This window comes from Erpetoichthys calabaricus, chromosome 9 (assembly GCF_900747795.2).
Source record: "Erpetoichthys calabaricus chromosome 9, fErpCal1.3, whole genome shotgun sequence".
NCBI lineage: Eukaryota > Metazoa > Chordata > Cladistia > Polypteriformes > Polypteridae > Erpetoichthys > Erpetoichthys calabaricus.
In genome coordinates, this window is record NC_041402.2 from 130,610,794 (window position 1) to 130,634,219 (window position 23,426).

At 38.7% G+C, this 23,426-nt stretch overlaps 1 protein-coding gene across 2 annotated transcripts; it reads right to left on the reverse strand.

Annotated features, from left to right (window-relative positions):
- Positions 1-645: 645 nt before the first annotated feature.
- On the reverse strand, positions 646-23,139 carry LOC114658106 (arylamine N-acetyltransferase, pineal gland isozyme NAT-10-like). 2 transcript variants are annotated; one of them, XM_028810137.2, is made up of 3 exons: positions 22,979-23,139; positions 18,693-18,807; positions 646-7,261 (listed from the first exon to the last, which is right to left on the reverse strand). In XM_028810137.2, the coding sequence occupies exons 2-3, from the start codon at positions 18,702-18,704 to the stop codon at positions 6,386-6,388; spliced, it is 888 nt and encodes a 295-aa protein (XP_028665970.1). In that variant the 5' UTR covers positions 18,705-18,807; positions 22,979-23,139; the 3' UTR covers positions 646-6,385. The 2 variants fall into 2 exon arrangements, with proteins under 2 accessions (XP_028665970.1, XP_051787440.1); XM_051931480.1 differs by lacking the exon at positions 22,979-23,139 and adding an exon at positions 21,961-22,234.
- Positions 23,140-23,426: the final 287 nt, after the last annotated feature.

Genomic DNA, 23,426 nt, shown 5'->3' on the forward strand with positions numbered 1-23,426 from the left:
TCACTTGGAGCAGATGCCAGACCATAGGGTACTCTTTTAAAACAAAAAAGTCTGGATGCCTACCTGTGGAGGCACAACTAGCTGGGAGAAGACCTCCGAGGAAGACCCAGTGCTCGCGGGGAGGATTAGATCTCCTATAAGGCCTGGGAAGCCTAGAGATTCCATAGTAAGAGCTGGCAAGTAGTTGTATAGTTGAAATAAATTGTTGTACCATGCAATCGTGTTAGTTTTTCCTCTCCACTTTTATTCTCCTTTTCTCTATTCCTCCTTCCCTTCACCCCTGCTCACAGTGCCTTCTACGTCCTGATTGATTACATCAATATCCCATACAAATGTGACTGGGGAAAAGGATGTATGGGCCTCACTGCCAATACCGTTTCTCATGTGACATTGCTTCAGGTAAGCGGTAGGAAATGGATGAATGAATTCTGAAGATTCCTTGTCTTTGACCCCAGATGTTTAAATATGTCATAAGAACTTAAAACATAGGCAGTGGGATTAGGGTAAATGCGTGGGATCAAGGGCACAGGTCACACTGTAGCTCATTTACTTTGGAGACGGTTTCCATATTGCATATCTTCTTTGACTCCATTTTATTCTGTTTTCAGTTCCTCATTAGCCTCTTAGGATAAGAAAAAATACAGATCAGTTCTCCACAATTTTATTTTAACATATTTAATACAACATATTGATTTAATATGACAATAGTAGAAACAATTAACTAATTGTTAAAGGTAGCATTCATTGAAAGTGATTTCCAAGCTGTAAGTAAACATTATCTTCTTAATTAGCTTTTTCACATACACCAGTCAGTATTTATTTTAGTATAACATGTTTACAAGACTGCGGTGGGCTGGCGCCCTGACCGGACTTTGTTTCCTGCCTTGCGCCCTGTGTTGGCTGGGATTGGCCCCAGCAGACTCCCATGACCCTGTAGTTAGGATATAGCAGGTTGGATGATGGATGGATGGATGGATGGATGTTTATAAGAGAGCATGATATTAAAGTATAATGCAATACAATTATGCTTGTGTTTGCTTATAAAGTGTAGAACCATTCTACAGGGAAATATCTCATCTCAGTTTTATTTAATATTAATTGCTGGGAATATGTAAGACTCTAAACAACACATTTGAGTTGCACAATCTCAAATGTACGTCGTGAATATTATCAACTAGTTTGTACATATTTGATCATACTGAATAGTGCAGCATTCCCAACTTTTTCTATGCCCTGCGCCCCTAGAAAATGTTTGATTTATGTTCACACCACCTCCAAAAGTAAGATGAGGAAGTCAAATTTCTAATTTTTGAACCACAATTGAACTACATACATTATTGCAGGTGAACAAAATAAACTCAACAAATAAGCTTTTAACTCAGTGCATAAAATTTAAATATAAATTGAGTAATTTACCTTTATAAATCTCAATAATCTTGTAAATGTGTCCCCCGTGAAGCTTAGACACTTTATTGTAAGGGGTTTGGGGTATCCTGTGAAGAAGCAAGCAGCATGAAGAAATGACACATGATTAACGATCGAAAAGTTTGGGGGATTGGAGACTCCCATGAAGCAGCAGGTGCCGGTTCTCCGCTAAGCAATGAAATACAGTGGATGAGCTTTGCTCTTCGATAGCACATGGACTGCAGTTCAGAAACGGATGTACCGCACTGTTAACATTTCTGTGCTACTGCCAAGACTGCCTGCAGGAGAGATGGACTTAATGTCAGCAGCAGGTGTTGTTTCCAATTTAGCAAACCCTTGTATCCCAAAATGTCAATAACACCTCAAAATCAGTGATGTTTCATTATCAGGGCATGCACAGAAATCAATACGAGACCTCACCCTTCTCTTATCATTGCAATGTCCAAATCTCATTCTCTTAAAAGTTATCTGCCTTTATGAATGCTCCACCCGCAGCAAGGAACTCACAAGAACGCACATTTCTGTGGCTCATTCATAGGTGACTATTGTGCGCAAAATGCTTGATTCTTTTCATATCATAGAATAGGAGCATTAACAAATAAATGACCTACAAATGATGGCACACTGCAAGGTACCGACTACACCACAATAAAGTTGGACAACGCACCTCACTCGGTTTGCTAAAACACACAGTACTTCATCTTTGTCATGCTGAAATGCTATCTTGCACAGCCTGGGGGTGTGGGCACCTCAAGATGGTAACCGCTGATATACTGAAAATTGATTTCAATTCATAATAAAACATGTACAGAATTTAACACAAACAGAGCTGCATTTCAGATTGACTAACATATCTCACCATATATACTGTATTTCTAAGAATTTGTTCGAATTCAAGCATAATGTCAATTTCTCATCTGTGATGGACGTTCCTCAAACTGCTCTTCAATTCCTGTGATTTTTTTCTCTCAGCCTTCTTGAAAATTACTTGAAATAATGCAGCAGTATAGTCTGCAAACTTATATACTGTGCCATCAGAAAGTATTCAGACCCATTTACTTTTTTACATCTTGTTATGCTGCAGCCTTGTGCTAAAATTGTTTAAATTAGTTTTTTCTCACATTAATCAACACTCAATACTTCAGAATGACAAAGTGAAAAGCAGGATTTTAGAAAAGTGTACAATTTTATTAAAAATAACAAACTGAAATATTATATTGATGCAAGTATCCAGACCCTTTGCAATAACACTTGAAACTTGGTGCATCTCATTCAATTGATTATCACTGAGATGTTCACTGAGATGTTTCTATACCTTGTTTGGAATCTGTCTTTGGTCAATTCAGTTCATTGGATGTGATTAGGAAAGGCACACACTTCTCTATAGAAGGTCCCAGAACTGGCAAATGTGTCAGAGCAAAACCAAGCCATGAGGTCAAAAGAACTGAGCTCAGAGACAGAATTATGTTAAGGAACAAATCTGAGGAAAGCTACAATACATTTCTGCAGCAGCTGCCTGGCCAAACTGAGTAAGCGGATGACAAAAGCCATGGTAAGAGAGGTGACCAAGAACCAGATGGTCACTCATCCTGAGAAAAAAAAAAAAAAGATCCTGTATGGAGGTGGAGGAACCTTGCACAAAGTCAACCATCACTGCATCACTCAAATGATCTGGGGCCTCATGTATAAACGGTGCATACACACAAAAAAGTTGCATAAGCCCATTTCCATGCTCAAATCGCGATGTATAAAACCTAAACTTGGCATAAAGCCATGTACATTTTCACGCTAGCTCAAACCATTGCGAACGAAATGTTCTCCACTCGGTTTTGCAAACTGGCAGCACCCAGCATCAAAGCAGTGCTTTTGTTCCAGTGTGGTTACCCTTTCTTTTTTAGATCCACATCCTTGACGCTTTATCAAATACATTGAAATTAACCGCATATTGTTTATTAGTTTAAGGCATAATAATAATAATAATAATAATAATTCATTACATTTATATATATTGTAATTAACCTGTAACAATAGCCCAAGGAATGGCCAAACTATTCCAAATACCATAGCTGCTTTAGTGTTGTTACTCTCAAGTATTTATCCCATTGTAACTGAGTGTGGAATCACAGCTCTACAGCAGTTGATCGGAAAGAGAATTATTGGGATGCAGCATCAAGCACACGCTGCCTCAGCCATGCTGTCTATTTGAACTGCTCTCATATGACAAACGCTTCAGAGCCTTTCCTGTACGGACCTCGCGGTTCAAAAACAGTTTCATCCCAAGAACTATAAACACACTCAATCAGTCCATCAAGTGCTCCTTGTAGAACTGTTTGTACTTATAAGTACAATCACCTCACTGTAAACTTACAATACAGTTATAATATTGCACAACCTGCGCCACTTTATAAAGCCCATATTTACATATGATGATGATATCATTTTTATGATGAAATGCAGCAAAATAGGCTTATTACATTATACAGATAAAATGTTAACATTATTTAAATAATCTATATTATTAATAATTAAACATGTGAGGACACGGTGTCGCAGCGCTAGTTAGTTCAGGGATTGTTCCAGCCTCACACTGTATTCTTGCTGGGGCTGGCACGGCATTGGATGGGTAGATGGATAGAATAATTAAACATGTACTACGAAGACATTTCAATGTTCCTTAAAAGTTTTGAAGAATCAGCATTCTAAGCCTACAGATGGCTGACATCTATTACAGAGCTGATCGTGTGGCGATTGGTTACTTGGAGAAAGAAAAGGAAGGACAGGAATTGGGGGTTAGTATGTTTGAAAGAGACAGTACTGCTGCAATAAATTATTTCATCGAAGGTTGCGCACGACGCAGCAAGCATCTTGCGTGAGGCAGGAACAATCTCTGGTCGCGGTGCCAGCTAGTCACTATCACTGCGCCACCGCGTTCCCATGTTTAATAACATGCTTTAATTCCTATCATCATGAAAATGATATCAAGTATACATCTCAGTATTTAAATTATTCAGAGAGCTGTAATATCACGAATGTAATGGATTCTGTGTCCTGTCAGAGGAAGAGAAAGCCCGTTTAAGAATCACGTAGTTATTCACACACATAGAGCACTTAGAAGAACACATACAAAACAAAGTATTTAACGTGTTACTTTAGTTATGATGGTATTTGAGAAACTAGTAAATTAAAGATTTTAAGATAAAGTTAATGATGTTCTACTTTAATGACAAAAAAACTATGTGATTAAAATGGAAATTTTGAGATTAAAGTTCTATACTTTTTTTCCCACTGTGTGCCTATTTTTTTTCTTTTCTCTGTACCCTAATAAGCTTCCATATGACACTCAGGTGGTAGGCTACGACACTGCGACTTTGATATCTAACAACTTTTTTATTTTGGGCACTGTGCGACTTTGTGAACTTGAGCTTTCGAGTTTCTCCGACACTCTGTCACTCGATCAACTTCTTTTTGTTGTTTATACCACTGTTTAAATCAACAGATAGTATGTTTTTCCTTGCCTCCACTTGGTATTTGCTGAAATTCTTCTATTTTCCCCTGTGCTTTTGCCATTGCCTTTTCACAGAACACTGAGCTTAAGGGCTATTTATATTGATTTGCATATTCAAAGAGGCGTAATTCTGGGAGGACTTGGGGTGGGGCAGCAGGCGCGTGCACGTGCATTACTTTTTATGCTGACCAGGATTTATGGAGCAGAAGAACGTGGAAATTGGTGTTCGCACAGATTTTCTGCATCTGGATTTTTCTGTGTGTATGCACATTTCCACTTTTGTCCGTACGCCATGTTTTAGTTTGAATTCTATGCATGATGCCCCTGAGCTTTATAGCAGAGAGTGGCCAGATAGAAGCCTCTCTTCAAAAAAAGACTTAAGGAAACCAAAAAAGGCACCTAAAGGACTCTCAATCTGTGAGAAATAAGTTTCTCTCTTCTGATGAAACCGGGCACTACTCATCACCTGCACAATACCATTCTGATGGTGAAGGATGGTGGTGGCAACATCTTACTTTAATGTTGTTTTTCACCAGCAGGTATTAGTCAGGGTTGAGGAAAAGCTCAACAGAGCAAAATACAGAGATATCCTTAATGAAAACATGGTCCAGAATGCTTTGGACCTCAGACTGGGCTGAAGGTTAACCTTCTAACAGGACAATGACCCTAAGCACAAAGCAAAGACACCACAGGAGTAGCTTAGGGGCAACTTCAGGAATGTCTTTGAGTTGCCCAACCAGAGCCAACCTGCACTCAATCAAATATCTCTGAAGAGACCTGAAAGTCTCCATTGAACTTGACAGAGCACGAGAGGATCTGTAGACAAGAATGGCAGAAAATACCCAAATCCAGGTGCACAAAGCTTGTTGGGCTCTACCCAAGAAGACTCCAGGCTCGAGTCCCTGCCAAAGGTGCATCAACAAAGTATCAAGTAAAGGTCTGAATATTTGTGTCAATATGATACTGAAATGTTTTATTTTAAATAAATTTGCAAAGATTTATAAAATCCTGTTTCCAATTTGTCATTTTAAGGTACCGAGTGATATTTATTAAAAGAAAAAGCAAATTTAAACAATTTTAGTGCATATGCCTGCAACATATCAAAGTGTGAAAAAAGTGAAGGGGTCTGAAAATGTTTTGAATAAGTTTATTTTTTAAAAATTAATGAAATATCTTATTTAAAAATTAAAGGGTAGTTTGCATTATACAAACAATGTAATCTAGAAGGCAAACTTGCAAAAAAAAGGGGAATGGAATTGTGAATAGAATCAGGTAAGAAATAGCTGAAGAATGTTTGAGTTATAATCTTTAAACTACTTTCTCTTATCTATGCTAGTTGACTAATTACATGTTAACTAGTAACTCGATTTGGCTCTGTTGGACTTAATGCACAGCCAAATGTCATTATGCACCAACATTCTGAGTGTTCCTGCTAAAATGACTGATTTCTGTCCTCTATAAAGTGTAATAGCTTGTGTTTTGAGGCACAAATTTGCCTTTCAAGTCAATTCCAAATTTCTCTTTGAACATTTTCTCCATCTCCTCCTCAGCTACTGTCGACATATCATAAAGATCAGCTCCATCCTTGTAGTTGTAGGTGACCTCACTATAAGTCTTACCAATCATAGCACGGACCCCTGTTAGTGTTTGTAAGGTACAGATTGCCTTCCCATTTAATGGAGAGTCAGGGGAGGTCTGCAGGTAGTAACATATTTCCTTGAAGCTATCAACTTCACGCGGTTCCATGTTAAAGCGGTATAATCTCCTGCAAGGATTTTTACTAAGCAATGGAGACTTTGCAAAAGCTTCATTTGGAATATCAATCTTTCGTACAAACTTTACTAAGTGCCACATTCCTGTTTCTTCTATGAACTGGTAGTCACCTGGGCCTTGAGGCTGCTTCTTGTCTAACACAAGTTCAAGAGGCTGCCAGATTTGACCAGACACACCATAACCAACATCTACCAAATACGGCTTTCCATCTATTATCACTTTTGTAATGAAATGTGACACAAATGGGTTATAATCATTCTTCTGATTATTAAAAGATATTGCCCCCAAGTTGATGATGTTATATCCCAGCTCCTTTAATGCCCAAGAAAATAACTGATTGCTTTCACAACACCACCCTCCTCGCTTGCACCTGACTATTTTGTTAAAGATGGCATCAAAGTCTAAAACTATTTGCTCTCCACAGAAAATGGCAAGGTTTTCAAAAGGAACACTTCTGATGAAGTGCTCCTGCAGTTGGATCAACGTTTTCAAGTCAGGCTTGTCATATGGTTCCTTGAATCCAATCCTCATGAAATATTCCTCCAGTTTTGTCATTTCCTGGAATAACAAATACAGGCAGAGCATTTTGTTATGGTAACTACTCATTAAGAACATATCACATGTACCCAAAACACACACATTAAAATATATACAATGGGTGACACACTAAAAATAAGTCCCACACGCATAAGAAGCTTCATCTTAGTTTAATAGCAGCAAATGTAGTCAGGTAAAATTAGTTGGAAATACTTTCCACGTTTAGCTTAGTTTTGTGATTTCATGCTGGAGATATGTCTTATTCACTGGAAGGGTGTATTTCAGTTGTGGAGCTGTATGTTCTAGCAGTACATTCATATAGATTCTTCAGGTTGACTGTGAGGGATTCATGGAACAATATCACATTGCAAACACTCCTGTGAAATCAGTGAAAAACGTGCACACTACTGTTTCTGTGAGTAACTCACTGAACTTAAGAAATATTTTCATTTGTAACCTCCAAGGATGTCATCAACATAGTGGATCACGTATTTCACAGTGGATATCACCACAAATGGGTATGTCATGAAGGGATGTCAGCATGCTCTCCATAATATTCTGGATATATGCATATATTTTTTAAGCCATGCTACACCTGTTATATATACGGATACACACAAACATACAGTTAGGTCCATAAGTATTTGGACAGTAACACAATTTTCATAATTTTGGCTCTATATGCCACCACAATGAATTTGAAATGAAGAAATAATTACATGATTGAAGTGTAGGCTCTGCGGTGGGTTGGCACCCTGCCCAGGATTGTTTCCTGCCTTGTGCCCTGTGTTGGCTGGGATTGGCTCCAGCAGACCCCCGTGACCCTCTGTTCGGATTCAGCGGGTTGGAAAATGGTTGGATGGAAGTGTAGGCTTTAAGTACGAATTCAAAGGATTTAACAGAAATATAGTATGAGTCATTTAGGAATGACAGCCATTTCTATACATGGTCACCCATTTTTAGGGGCTAAAAAGTATTTGGATAATTGACTGAAAAACTGTTTCATAGCCAGGTGTGTGCAGGTCCCTAATTATTTCATTAACTATTAAGCAGGTAGAAGGTTTGGAGTGGAATTTGGATTTGGAAGCTGTTGCTGTGAGCTCTCAATATGAGGGCCAAAAAGCTGTCTGTGTAAGTGAAAACAGACCTTTATTAGGCAGAGAAAACAAAACAAACTCATGCAAAAGATAGCAGAAACACCAGGGGTCTCATGTATAACGCTGTGCGTAGAACTCACACTATAACATGGCGTAAGCACAAAAGTGGGAATGTGCGTACGCACAGAAAAATCCAGATGCAGGAATCTGTGCATACGCAAACTTCCACGTTCTTCCGCTACATAAATCCCAATCAGCGTGAAAAGTAACGCACGTGCATGTGCCTTCTGTCCCGCCCCAACTCCTCCCACAATTACGCCTCTTTGAATATGCAAATCAATATAAATAGCCCTTAAGCTCAGCCTTCTGTGAAAAGACAATGGGAAAATATAAGAATTTCAGTGAATACCAAGTGGAGGCAAGGAAAAACGTACTATTTGTTGGTTTAAACAGTGGTATAATCAACAAAAGTTGAAGTTGATTGAGTGAAATAGTGTCGGAGAAACTCGAAAGCTCAAATTTACAAAGTCGCACAGTGCCCAAAATAAAAAAAGTTGTCACATATTCAAAGTCGGCGTGAAAAGGCGACTCATAGCCCACCGCCTGAGTGTCATATTAAGTATTATTAGGAGTTTATTAGGAGTTTATTAGGATACAGAGAAAAAAAATAGGCACACAGTGGGAAAAAAGCATGAAATGTCAACTTTAATCTCGAAATTTCCACTTTAATCACATAGTTTATTTTGTCATTAAAGTAGAACATCATAAACTTCATCTTAAAATAGTTTATTTTACTAGTTTCTCAAATCCCATCGTAACTAAAGTAGCAAGTTAAATGCTTTGTTCTGTGTTTGATCTTCTATGTGCTCTATGTGTGTGAATCACTACGTGCTTCTGTTCTTTCTCTTTCTCCGACAGGACACAGAATCCATTACATTCGTGATATTACAGCTCTCTGAATAATTAAAATACTGAGGTGTATACGTGATATCTTTTTCATGATGATAGGAATGAAAGCATGCTATTAAACATGGGAACACGGTGGTGCAGTGATTGTTCATATCTCACGCAAGAGGCTTGCTATGAGGGGCTCATAGCTTGCTGCGCCATGCGCGACCTTCGATGAAATAATTTATTACAGAAGTACTGTTTCTTTCAAACGTACTAACCTCCAATTCCTGTCCTTATTTTTCTTTCTCCAAATACCCAATCACCACACAATCAGCTCTGTAATAGACGTTAAGCCATCTGTAAGCTTAGAACGCCGATTCTTCAAAACATTTAAGGAACATTGAAATATCTTCGTAGTACATGTTTATTTATTCTATCCATCTATCCTTCCAGTGTCACGTCAGCACCAGTAAGAATACAGCACAAGGCAGGAGCAATCCATGAACTAGCTTGCGCTGCGGCACCGTGTCCTCACATGTTTAATTATTAATGATACAGATTATTTAAATGAAGTTAAAGTTTTATCTGTATACTATAATCAACATATTTTGCTGCATTTCATCTTAAAAATGATATCATCATCATGTGCGCTTTATAAAGTGGCGCAGGTTGTGCAATTTTATAACTGTAGTGCAAGTTTACAGTGGGATAATTGTATTTATAAGTACAAACAATTCTACAAGGAGCACTTGATTGAGTGTGTTTATAGTTCTTGGGATGAAACTGTTTCTGAACCACGAGTTCCATACAGGAAAGGCTTTGAACCATTTTGCCGTGGCTGAGGCAGCGTGCTTGATACTGTATACCGATAATTCTCTTTCCGATCAGCTGCTGCTGTGATTCCCCACTCAGATACAGTGATATAAATACTCTGAGTGGTGCAGTGAGAGTAATATGGAAAAAGATGATCCGCTGTGGCAACCCTTAACGGGAGCAGCTGAAAGAAGAAGAAGATGCAGTGAGAGTAACAACGCTAAAGCAGTTATGGTATTTGGAATACTATGGCTATTCCCTGGACCATTATGTTGCTACAGGTTAATTACAATCAGATGCATTACACTAATAAACAATATGCAGTTAATTTCAGTGTATTTAAAAAGCCATGTCAGGAATGTGGGTCAAAGAAAGAAAGGGAAACTACACAGGAACAGTAGCACTGCTTTGACGCTGGGTGCCGCCAGTCTGCAAAACCGAGCGGAGAAATTGCGTACGCCAGGGTATGAGGTACCGTGGAAATGTGCGTGGCTTTACGCCAAGTTTAGGTTTTATACATCGCGATTTGAGCGTGGAAACGTTCATACGCAAGATTTCTGTGCGTACACACCGTTTATACATGAGGCCCCAGGAGTGGTCAAATCAACCATCTGGTATATTCTTAAAGTGAAGGAACGCACTGGTGATCTCAGAAACACTAAACGGCCTAGAAAACCATGGAAGACAACTTTGCTAGATGATCACAGAATTGTTTCCTTGGTGAAGAAAAACCATTTCACAACATTTAGCCAAACCAAGAACACTATCTGATAGATAGGCCTATAACAGCCACAGTCTACAATCAAGAGAAGACTTCACAAAAGTAAAGACAGAGGGTTTACCACAAAGCACAAACAATTTGTAATCCTAAAGCATAGGAAGGAAAAATTAGACTTTGCCAGAAAATATTTAAAAACAACAACAGTCCAGTTTTGGAACAGTTTTCTTTGGACAAATGAAATTAAGATTAAAATGTGTCAGAATAATGGATAGAGAAGAATATGGAGAAGGGAAGGAATGGCTCATGATCTGTAGCATACCACATCATCTGTGAAACATGGTGGAGGCAGTATTATGGCATGAGTGCGCGTGAATGCCAATGGAAGTGGGTCACTGGTGTTTACTGATGATATGAGTGCTGACAAAAGTTGCAGGATGATTTCTGAAGATATCAGGGCTATACTGTCTGCTCAGATTCAAACGAATGCTGCAAAACTGACACTTCACAGTACAGATGGACAATGTGCCAAAATATACCAGCAAACTAAGTGCTTTTCAATGCAAAGTAGTGGAATATTCTTCAAAAGCCAAGTCAATCTACTGAACTCAACCAAGCTGGACATGCATTTCACTTGCTGAAGACAAAACTGAAGGCAAAAAATTAAACGAACAAGCAGCACCTGACGATAACTGCAGTGAAGACCTGGAAATGCACTTGGAGAAGGCCGTGGGTTCCCAACTCCAGGCAGTCACTGATTGCAAAGGATTTTCAACCAAATATTGAAAACGATTGTTATCTTCATCATTATGTTAGTTTGTCCAAATACTTTTGAGCCCCTGAAAATCCCCAATTCTGTCTGTAGTACTGTAGCCCCAGACTTGCAGAAAACCTCCACTGTGCTTCACTGTTGCCCACAGAAATTCATCCATGTACCATTCTCTAGCCCTTTATTGGGCAAAATTTCAAATTTTGACTCATCAATCTAGAGAATCCTGCTGCCGTTTGTTTACACCCCGTTTGTTTTCCCTCATACGTAGGTAAGTTGTTGCTGGCCTACACTCAATACTGGACAGCTGACACTCCATCTTGTCTTTCAAAATGGTTTCCATTAATTGTCACGCGGTGTTACTTAAACTAACTGAATTATACAGTACTTACTAACTTTACCTTGGTCACTCATTTTTTTAAGTGGAACAATATTTGGTGGCTTTCATTGTTCAGCAAAAACTCCTGGTATGTGATGATTTCACAAAAATACATATATAATACAAGGTTAGAATCTAAGAGAAGGGATTCTGGTTCAGACGTGGATAAAAGTGTTCTTGGGAGTTGAGGGCAAGCCATCTAAGGGGAAGTCCTAACATGGGATTTGAATGACATGGGCCACTGCCAGGACAAAGAATTTATAAGGCTGTGACCTGGTGGCTTCTGAACATAGAACTGATTCCAATAGGAAGCCTGGAAATATTCCTCAAATAGGATATAAAATGATTGGTTGCCCTGCCCAAGCTTTTTTTGTGAGCAAAATTTTTTAATTGATATTTCAACCAATAAAAACAATAAATAAAATAAAAAGTTTGGAAATAAGAAAAGTAAATACCACCATAATCAAATCCCATCCCAACTAGTTCCTTCACATAATCCACCCTCCCTCCAACCCCATTATGAAATTCACACCATTAAACAATATTAACAAAAACAAACCCCCCACTCCTCCCAGTGCTTGGGATTTTCAAGTACAGATAAGTATGGCCACTAAAGAGAATGACAGTAATGGAAAGATGCTAAAAAGGGGGCTGGGGGGGGGGGGGGGGGGGTTTGGGTAAAGGAGGCTAACAATAATAATAATAATAATAGAATAAGAGTTACACTATATATATATATATATATATATATATATTCACGGCATTCGAAGTCTGTGTCACAATCTGATAGTGTGGGTGGTTACCTACCAGGTAACGCTTTGTGGTTGGCCAGCAATCTGCTAACATCCGCCACGGTGCCCTCAGTTTGTGAAGAGCAGATCATAGAATGGTTTTGAAAATAGTTTACTGTCAAATAAATGCAAAGAGTACACGACACGTGTTTCGCCCTCATTCTGGGCTCATCAGGTGTACACACTCCACTGCACTCCCTCTCGGGAATCGAACCTCGGACGTCAGCGTCAGAGGCGATGCCCCTAACGTTGCGCCACGGCGTGTGGTTCGTTTATTTGACAGCATGTAGATCGGGGTAATTACATTCACGGCATTCGAAGTCTGTGTCACAATCTGATAGTGTGGGTGGTTACCTACCAGGTAACGCTTTGTGGTTGGCCAGCAATCTGCTAACATCCGCCACGGTGCCCTCAGTTTGTGAAGAGCAGATCATAGAATGGTTTTGAAAATAGTTTACTGTCAAATAAATGCAAAGAGTACACGACACGTGTTTCGCCCTCATTCTGGGCTCATCAGGTGTACACACTCCACTGCACTCCCTCTCGGGAATCGTATATATATATATATATATATATATATATATATATATATATATATATATATATACACACACACAATATATATATACACTGTATATAGTATTTTATTGCATCAGCTGCCACCACCCATATGTTGGTGGATTTAGAAAAAGCATTATTAATTCTACCAATGGACATTACTAAATGGATTAAATTAAAAAATGAAACAACACATTGTTGAAGAGTCATCAATCCTGGGGATTTCCATTTAGACACAACAATGATTTTTGCGGCTACAGTACCCAATAAGATGACTCTCTTTCAATAATAATTAAAATAAACACAAGAATCATAAGGAATTTTACAGTTTTAGTACACAGGAAAGAAAATGAGCAACTGCAGATGAGAAGACAGATGCTGGGAAACTCCCAGAATACATGAAGGAAAGTACCAAGAACATCAAGTGAACAGGAATAACACAATGGATCAGATACCAAGCAAAAGTTTGTACAACCTTCTAGAGGTAAGGAGTATTCTATGAATGATCTGCAGTTGTGAAAACAGTTTGGAATTTTGGAAGACAAGCATACATTCTTAAACACCGTATCCTAGCATTTTTTTTATAACGAGAAATGGCAGAAACAGGTTTATAAGTGGGTTTAGATAATAAAGAGTAGATGGCTGATACAAGGCTTTTGGTAGAAGGGATAATAGTTAGAAATATCGAGGATAGCAATGAAGATAAGACTGTAAACAGACACCATTGGTCTTAAAAGATAAGCTCAGTATTTTTCAAGTCAAAGTTATTTCTTCACAATCATGTGTCATGCATGCAAGTCTGAGGACCTCTTTGTGGGTTCCATCAAGGGATGTAATAACCTGAGGGTCCCAGAGGCAGGTGCTACCGCTAACAGTGTCTTGTCCTTCTCTCCCCACAGCACCAAGAAACTGCCCAGGGAGGGCACCTGACTACTCCCTTTCTGGTCCATTGATCAGAAAACCACTGGACTCCCGGACGCACTACTAAATTGATCTTTATAAAAGTGACCCAGAGAGGAATATTTTGTTTCTATTTTGTTGGCCCGAAACCGGGGCAGTTTTATGTCACGATGGGTGTTATTTTTGTTTATTACACTATTCCATTAAATAAGACGACCCAGTTGGCACCTCAGATCTTAATATGGCAATCTGTCATTCTTGCACCGGGCAACACATGGTATATACTAATTTAAAAGAAATTTTTTTTTTAAATAAATTTTAAAAATACCTTGCCTGTTCTTACAACTTATAAAGGGCCTTAAGGTAATCCAGGTCCAAATATAAAAACAAGGCTTAAAATATCTAAATATGTCCACTTTGAAGCAGCAAATGTTTCAATTCAAGAAAATATGTTTTCAGTGTTTTTGTGGCATCCTTGTAATAACAAAACGAAATTGGAAATAATTATTCTATCACAGATTCTCAGAACTATTTTTCTTAAGGTAAGACTTCCTGTTTGCTTTTATGTTCACAGCTACTGTCATCGGTGAAGTTTAGACATTGTGATGGACAGCACCTATGGGCTGGCATCCATTCGGGGATGGGTACGCATCTATTACCTGGTCGAGCAGCTAGGGTAAAGAGAAGACAGAACAATTCCTGTCTTTGCCATGGAGTTGGATGCAAAAAACATGAAGAGTATGTTGGCATACAGACTGAAAAGGAGCAAGGACTTTTACCAAGCTGGAAGGCAAATCCAATGGAAAGAGCTGGGGGAGACAACTACAGGTGGCAGAATGTAGACAAAGCTCACCAGGAGGTATTGAAGGGAATGTAAAGAGAGGAAAAAAAGAAGAGTGTACTATATTGTGCATGCGCCTTTCTTAAAGAGAAACCTTTGTAAGGTATTTTATTGTATTGACGTCTGCATTTGAACCCGGGACTTGTGTCTGTGAGGTTGTGACTAGGATTTGGGATGCTGCAATGCCACCTACAGGTCACAACATAAATAAGGAAGTTGATCAGCGTTAAACCAAACAAGTGTCTAATAATGCTTAGAGCAATTTTGTTTTAACTGTCTTTAAAAAAAAAATACATAGTGTCTGGATTGAACATATGTTGTATTGCATCAAAATTCATCTTGCGTGCAACATGTAATACACCAACACTGAAGAACACGCAGTCATTCTTGTATGTATTATAACGAACTATATAAGTCACTTTGGATAAACATGTCAGCTAAATAAATAAATAATAATTACCGTACAGTCAACTCGTTCACATCAATGCTAAGTAAGCTTTTAACACTGCCAAGAATAACATCAAAAAGCTAAAGCTATCCATTCAGACCCTCAGGAGTTTGATGGCTTCTTTTGGTTTACTTATGGAAAGTGGAGAAGTGTCTCCAGAACCCTGCAATGGATGATACCTGAAAATTTCTACTTATCTATTGCACCTACTGCAGCTTCATGTAACAAACGTCCCCTATACATTTAAGCTTTCTGGTAGTGGAAGCAGCAACTCCAACTCCCTACTACAGAAGCACTCTTCACGAGTATCATAAATTCACATTTTCCATATGTGCACCACCATTTCACATTTGTCTGTTGCATCGCCATAACTTCCAGTTTCATATTTTGCTCTTCTCTTTGTTCTATCTTTAATGATCTTTTGGATCTCCTCATCATATATTTTGGTTTGTACAATTATAGCTCAGCAATATTGCTAAATGTATCCTTGTCTTCATAGTCACACAAGTTGCTGAGTAAAATGACAGCTTATTTAATCTAAATACAGAAAGAAAAATACCAAACTTATCCTTTAAGAGATGACCTGAGATGGTGATAAAAGAAAAAAAGTGGTGGAGTGCAGTCTGAACCATGCAAGCTGTTCTTGAAATGGGCAGAGTCCAGAGCTATTATAAAATATCCTGAAGAGACCAAGAAGGGTAATTGCCTGAATGTCATCCAGTTAGGAAAGATGAATTATTGAATATAGGTGTTTGCTTGTGCCATCTTGGCATAAAACCAAGTCTTTTCTCAACTAAGTGCCAGAACTGAATGGTGTAAAGTAGGGGTGTCCAACTCCAGTCCTGGATGGCCGCAGTGGCTGCAGGTTTTCATTCTAACCCTTTTCTTAATTAGTGACCTGTTTTTGCTGCTAATTAACTTCTTTTGAATTAATTTTAATTGACTTGGTTTTTAAGAAATGTTTCCCTGAATTTCTTCATCGTTCCTCTGAATTGCTTCATTTCTTTCCTTAAATGGCACCCAAACAGAAGTGAAATGTGAAGTGAGTGAGCCAACAGAAGACCAACTAAGTCAGGTCCTCAAACTCCAACCAGTTTCACTCCAACCTGTTGCTTAATGAGGCACTGAGTCTTGTCATTACTTAAACCCATTCTTTAATTCCATGGCTTGTTGCTGCTCTCATTGTGCAATAGTAGACATTTCCGAAATTGTGGATTTTCTCTTTTATAAGAGCAGATCAGCATTCCTGAGACCTGCATCTTTCTTTATTTTCAGATATTGTATGATGGTCACAGTTTGCTGGTTCGGTTTTGGCTCATTTTGTATCTCATTATTGTTTGGCTGCTAGTTAAGGAAAAAGAAACAATTGAGGGGGTCTGAGTCTTCAAGAGCAAGTCAAGTAAGATGAATTCAAAAGAAGTTAATTAGCAGCAAAACAGGTCACTAATTAAGAAAAGGGTTAGAATGAAAACCTGTAGCCACTGTGGCCCTCCAGGACTGGAGTAAAGCAATGGTCTCAAACTCTGGTCCTGGAGGGCTGCAGTGGGTGGAGGTTTTCATTCTAACCCTTTTCTTAATTGGTGATTCGTTTTTGCTGCTAATTAACTCCTTTTCCAATCAATTGACTTGTTTTTTTAAGATTTGTTCCCCTGAATTCCTTCATTTCTTTCTTTAAATGGCACCCAAGCAGAAATGAAATGTGAAGTCCGTGAACCAACACAAGACCAACTATCTCAGGGCCTCAAACCCCAACCAATTTCATTCTAACCAGTTGCTTAATTTGGCACAGAGTGTTGTTGTTAATTAAACTCATTCTTTAATTCCATGGCTTGTTGCTGCTCTCATTGTGCAATAGCAGACAGTTCAATTTTCTCTTTTCTAACAGCATTGCTAAAATGTTTTGTGAGCAGATAAGCATTCCTGAGACCTTTTTCTTTGTTTATTTTCAGATATTGTATGAGGGATGCAGTTTGCTGGTTATGTTTTGGTTCATTTTGTATCTCATTACTGTATTGCTCCTAATTAAGGAAAAAACAATTAAGGGGTCCGAGTCTTCAAGTGCAAGTCAATTAAAATTAATTAAAAAGAAGTTAATTACCAGAAAAACCAGGTCACTAATTATGAAAAGGGTTACAATGAAAATCTGCAGCCACTGCGGCCCTCCAGGACCAGAATTTGAGACCACTGGCATAAAGCATAACAGACCCAAGACAAAGTCTACAAGACCTTATGGGATGTTCAAAGAATAGAATATTGGACACTTTGTAAGGGCTAGCTAGCCATTGAGGATTTCAAGTGATTGTGAACATTTCTTTCAGAGCTATTTGATCTTAAGTTTGGGAGGAAAATAAAGAAAATGACCCATCTCCAGTTGTGAGGAAGGGTGACGAGACATTGAAGAAAGAAAGGTGAAAAGGAGAAAAGAAATGAAAAAAGCAATTGTAATGTCCGGAGAAAGGGAGTACAGACATGCAGCCAGGTATAATCCCCAAACCAAAACAGATGGACCTATACAGGGCTACTACTTAAAACCTTGGGAATCTTTCTGTATGAAATACTGGGACAACTTACCTATTAACAATGGCAAGCTGCCATTGGACCCTTGAGCATTGGGAATACGTTATCTGGAGTAATGAATGACGCTTCACTATCTGGCAACAGATGGACAAATCTGGTTTTGGCTGATGCCAGGAGAACACTACCTTCTAGACTGCATAGTGCCTACTTTAAACTTTTATAAAGAAGGTATAATGGTCTGGGGCTTTTTTCAGGTTTTGGGTTAGGCTCTTTTGTTCCAGTGAAGGATATTGCTAATGCTGCAGCATCAAACATTTTAGGCAATTGTGAGCTTCCAACTTTGTGGCCAAAGTTTGGGGAAGGCCCTTTTATTTCCAGCATAACTGTGCCCCTGTGCACAAAACCAGGTCCATAAAGACATGGCTTGACAAGTTTGTTGTGGAGAAACTCAAGAGGCCTGCACAGAGCCATGACCTTAACCCCAATGGACATCTTTGGGATGAATTGGAATGCCGATTACAAGCCACATCTTCTGATCTAACTTCACTACCTGATGGCACAAATTGAAACAAATACACTCCAAAATCTCGTGGAAAGCCTTTCTGGAAGAGTAAAGGCTGTTATACTGTCGACCAACTCCATATTAATATGGGTTCGTTACTCCCCACTCCACACAAATAGCATTTCTCACAGAATTAATAACGTAGGATGAAAAGCAATACGGTATTACCTTTTTTTCCATGATGTCTGGATGATGGTAGCACAGACTGTTTCAGGAAGAAGACAATAAGATGTTAAAAGAGTGTGATCTGTGATCTGCTCTCCTTGGTGGCCGTTCTTAGAGTCTAATAACAAAATAGTTTTCCTTGTTATTCATAGTTGCTCATTATCCTTTTGCATAGATCAAGGCAAATACAATTACACTTAAAAATCAATGTTATTGTTTAATGCAAACAGGTTGAGTATAGGAATGCAACGAATGATTATTTTGGTAGTCGACTAATCGTTCAATTTATTTTTCAATTAGTCACGATTATTTCATGCCTGACTATTTTGATGCCTGCGACCTGTGGTTGCACATCCTGTTCTGGGCTCCAGTGCATGTCTTACCTCATCTGCTCATGTCTGTCAACCTGTGAATGTCACCCTGATGTCTCTGCATTAACACGATTCAAATTAATAATAATTGAATTAAAATAACAACCAGTGAAACATATGAATTTGAAAATAATCAGATGTTTTTATATTAGTGTGACCATCACAATAAAAAAGAAATACATTAAACAATACAAACTAAAGTGCACGTAGTCTTTAAACAAAAAAGGTGCATTAAACTTAACCAAAAAATACATCGTTAAAACTGAAACATTTTTCATATTTTAGTAATAAATGACAAAATGTAAACATAAACTATAATGTGTAAAGCCTGAAGCGCAAAGATCAAATAAACACTTTAACAAAAGGTTCAAGGATGATACAACAGTTTCCGTGGTGCAGCTGTAGGAATTGCTGACTTGTAATCAAGAGTCCCCCGGTTCGATCCTGACTGCCTCGTATATTTACCGTTTTGAGTAGTGAGCTGCTCTTATTGTTAATATTATACAATAAACACATTTGATTTACGTCTGTAACAGCCACTGTATTAAATGTATAGTACTTGTAAAAGTTATCATTTTTTTTCCACTTTTATTCTCTCAGTCACGATCACGATACATACTATCGACCCCCCAAGGATCTGACGCTGTTACTTTTTATCTGAAACTGGGAACAACTATAGATGTGAGTGTTTTGAGACAATCGAACTGGAAATTCTCTGATCTGGATGGATAAAAGCTGAAACACAAACACTGGCGAATCTGCCTTATTCGTATCTCATTGTCACTTGATTTTTTTTTTATTCAATTTTATTGAGTGTTCCTGCTTACTCTGAATTAGTATGCGCCTTAAGGCCTGTGATGTCAGAGCCGCACTGACAAAAAAACAGAGACACACAGTAGGTATATATTCATCCATCCATTTTCCAACCCGCTGAATCCGAAGACAGGGTCACGGGGGTCTGCTGGAGCCAACACAGGGCACAAGGCAGGAACCAATCCCGGGCAGGGTGCCAACCCACCGCAGGACACACACAAACACACCCACACACCAAGCACACACTAGGGCCAATTTAGAATCACCAATCCACCTAACCTGCATGTCTTTGGACTGTGGGAGGAAACCGGAGCGCCCGGAGGAAACCCACGCAGACATGGGGAGAACATGCAAACTCCACGCAGGGAGGACCCAGGAAGCGAACCCGGGTCTCCCAACTGCGAGGCAGCAGCGCTACCCACTGCGCCACTGTGCCGCCAGTAGGTATATATGATATTTTTCATTTTATGACCTTATAGTACATTTTGGAAAACATTGTGGCACGGATGCAACATTATTCATATTCACTCGCGTACCTTCTTGCGGTTGTAATCAGTGACCATGTTTTTTTTTTTTCCCCCGATCTTGCCCAGTCTGCACAGGACTCCAGGACATGCAGAGGAAAGAATGTTCCTCTGCAAGGTGAGCCATGAACGCTCTTCTTTTCTCAGTGGACCCCGTACATGTCTTGCACAGTACATGTGCTTTGATTGCCGCCAGGTCAAGCTTGTTATAGCACAAGCAACCGGCCACCTGCGTGCTGCTGCTAGCACTGAATAGCTAGTGTGCAGCAACACCAGGGAAAAAAAAAGAAAGAGACAAATATATGTGACATTTTGAAGAAATCATTGTATGACCTGAATAGTACCAATCAGAAAACATCATTGAAAACGAACAGATCGGGTATAAATTTGTTACTTGTAAAAGTTAGCTTTTTTCACTTTTATTTTCTCAGTCTCGTTCACGCTCTCCCATCCCTCCTGATCTGACCCTAACTAACTAACAGTGCCAGGATAAATTCTCAAGAGACGGCGGCATCACATCTCCAGGATGCTTTCGTTTCAGATGCTCATGCATCGCGATGGTGCTGCAGTGAAAAGAAAGCTCCGCTTTGCATAATCTGCATTCAACTTTTTTTTCTTTTTTGATGAAGTGCCCCCACACTTTAGAAAGTTTCTGTCTCAATTTTTTTCCATCTCCTTCCCCCTACTCTATCCGACTCGCCATTGCAATCATGTTTATTTTCCTCTACATTCTTCTTCTCCTCAGACTTTCTTTCTTCGTTGGTAGGACTGTGTGCAGTCTTGACAAACAATAACAAATGATACTGTCCCCAGACGTTCATGTAGTGCATTGCAGTTACAAAAACCAATGTGGCTCTTTGTGACTGGAGTCTCTATTGAAGGCTCTGTTTATGACGTGTCGACAATAAAAAATCTGCATCGACAATTTTTTGTAGTCAGCATTGTCGATTACGTCAACTAATCATTGCAGCACTAGTTGAGTACAAGTATCAGGTTTACAGTATTTTAAAAGAATCCTATAGTTAAGTGGGCATGTTTTTTAGTTCCGGATACATTCCAACTCCCATGACCGTATGGATTTGAAGAGGTTATTGTAAATGAAAGAAATGGGATACTGGTGGAGGTGACAGAGTAAGTCTCTTTAGAGAGATCCTTAAAAATAATTACATGAGGGTACCTGCCATGTGTCCCTAAATTGGTTTAAGTAGGTTTGATAAAAGATAGCTAGACCTGAACTGCAGTACAGCAAAAAAACAAGACAACAAATACAACAAAAAATGCAGCCCTGACAGATTTCAGGAGGTGCTTGGAGCAACACATAGATAAGGAAGGTGCAGCTTGATGAAAGCAGTTTTTATTTCATTTATTGCTCTTCCATACTTTCTGCAAAAATCTCTAAACATATTAAACCTGCAAGGCATTTTTCTTGCACTTCTGTGCATGAAGCAATTGTATTGCAATTTTAGTTGATAAACAGATTACTGTACTTAATAAGTGTATGTTTGTATTAAATAAAAAGAGCAAGTTCAAACAAATGTAAAACAGAAATTAGGGTTTACTTACCTCTTAATTTTTTGCAATCTGATGTCTGGGTGGTGGCTTTCTTTAGTTATGTAAAATATAAATGTACCATACCGGATAAATTACAAGTACTTTGTACTTTGTGAAGATGTCATAATCTAAAGTCTATCTATGGAGTAACATTAACTGACAGGCTACTTGCTATCAATGACTAAATGCTGGCATCTACTTTTTTGCTTTTTTTTTCTTTCTTCTTTAGTGAAGTTTTTTTTCCCTTCTTCTCAGCATGGTTGCTTAGAAACGAACCACATCTTGTTAAAAAAAAAGAGGAGATCAAAAAAAACAACATTTTTTATATTGCCTTTAAATGAAATAAATGATAAAATAAAAGTTTTAACATTTAACATAAATAGCTATGAAGCTGTGTTAGGCTGTAATATTCTTAGAATTTGGATGTTGAAAATCAGAAATACAAAACCAAGTTTCTTTTGTCATGCTGTAACACACTGGAATACTAATTCTCTAAAGCGCAGTCCTGCTAAATAATAGCACTTGTCTGAATGAGCAAAGCGGTGGGAAAACAGGTCTATTTTGTCCTAGTGTGTATATATTGAATCTCATAAACTTGCAAATTTTGTAAATATTACTAAGGTGGTGCAAAATTTTTTATTTTAAAAATAACACATTATGTCATCAATTGCAAACAGAAGGAATTAATTTCTTGTTTAGTTTGCGATTATACTTATTCATGGCCTTAGTGAATTTTAAACATGTCTTTGCTACTGGATACGGCTTAGCTACCCAAAGATCCTTAGTGGATTCGCCAAATAATGGATTGATGATTATAAACACTAAATTCACACCACTACACTATCTGGTCTAATCTATGTTCTAGATGCTCTTTACTGTAGCCTATTATAGGAGCAAAGTGCACAAAGCAAGAGCCACCTCTGGCTAAGACACAGCCCATTCAAGGTGCAAAAAAGACAAAGGACAATTAAAAGGTCTGGGCAAGCCATGGCTGTAAACTATTGAAAATAACAAGGAAAAATAGACTTACTAAAAGGAGCAACAAATTGACATCTTTCCAGTAACAAGTTCAAAGATGAACTGCCTAAATTGGCTGAACGTCTGGTCTTATAAGCTTCCAGCAGGAAAGGGCAGGTCCAGAATGCCAGATACTGGAAGTGACATCAGAAATGGTAGAGCTGTCAATCTTCCATTCTGCAGAGGGAGATAAAGAGAAAGCATTAATACACAGCGCCAACCCCTGGTTCAGTGGGTAATCATCATCAACTGAGCCCATACGTTGTCTCTGAAATGCACAATCGTGACATGGCACAATGCCCACACCTATTGGGTTGGGTATTCCAAACCATGAGGTCATGAACCCAGAAGTGAACATTGGCATAAAGAGTACCTCGACGATGAAGGACTTGGTTGTAGGCTTAGGAACTATCTAGTGACATGAGGATCTCACTCTTAGTGCAAGGCCATCATTTGGAGAA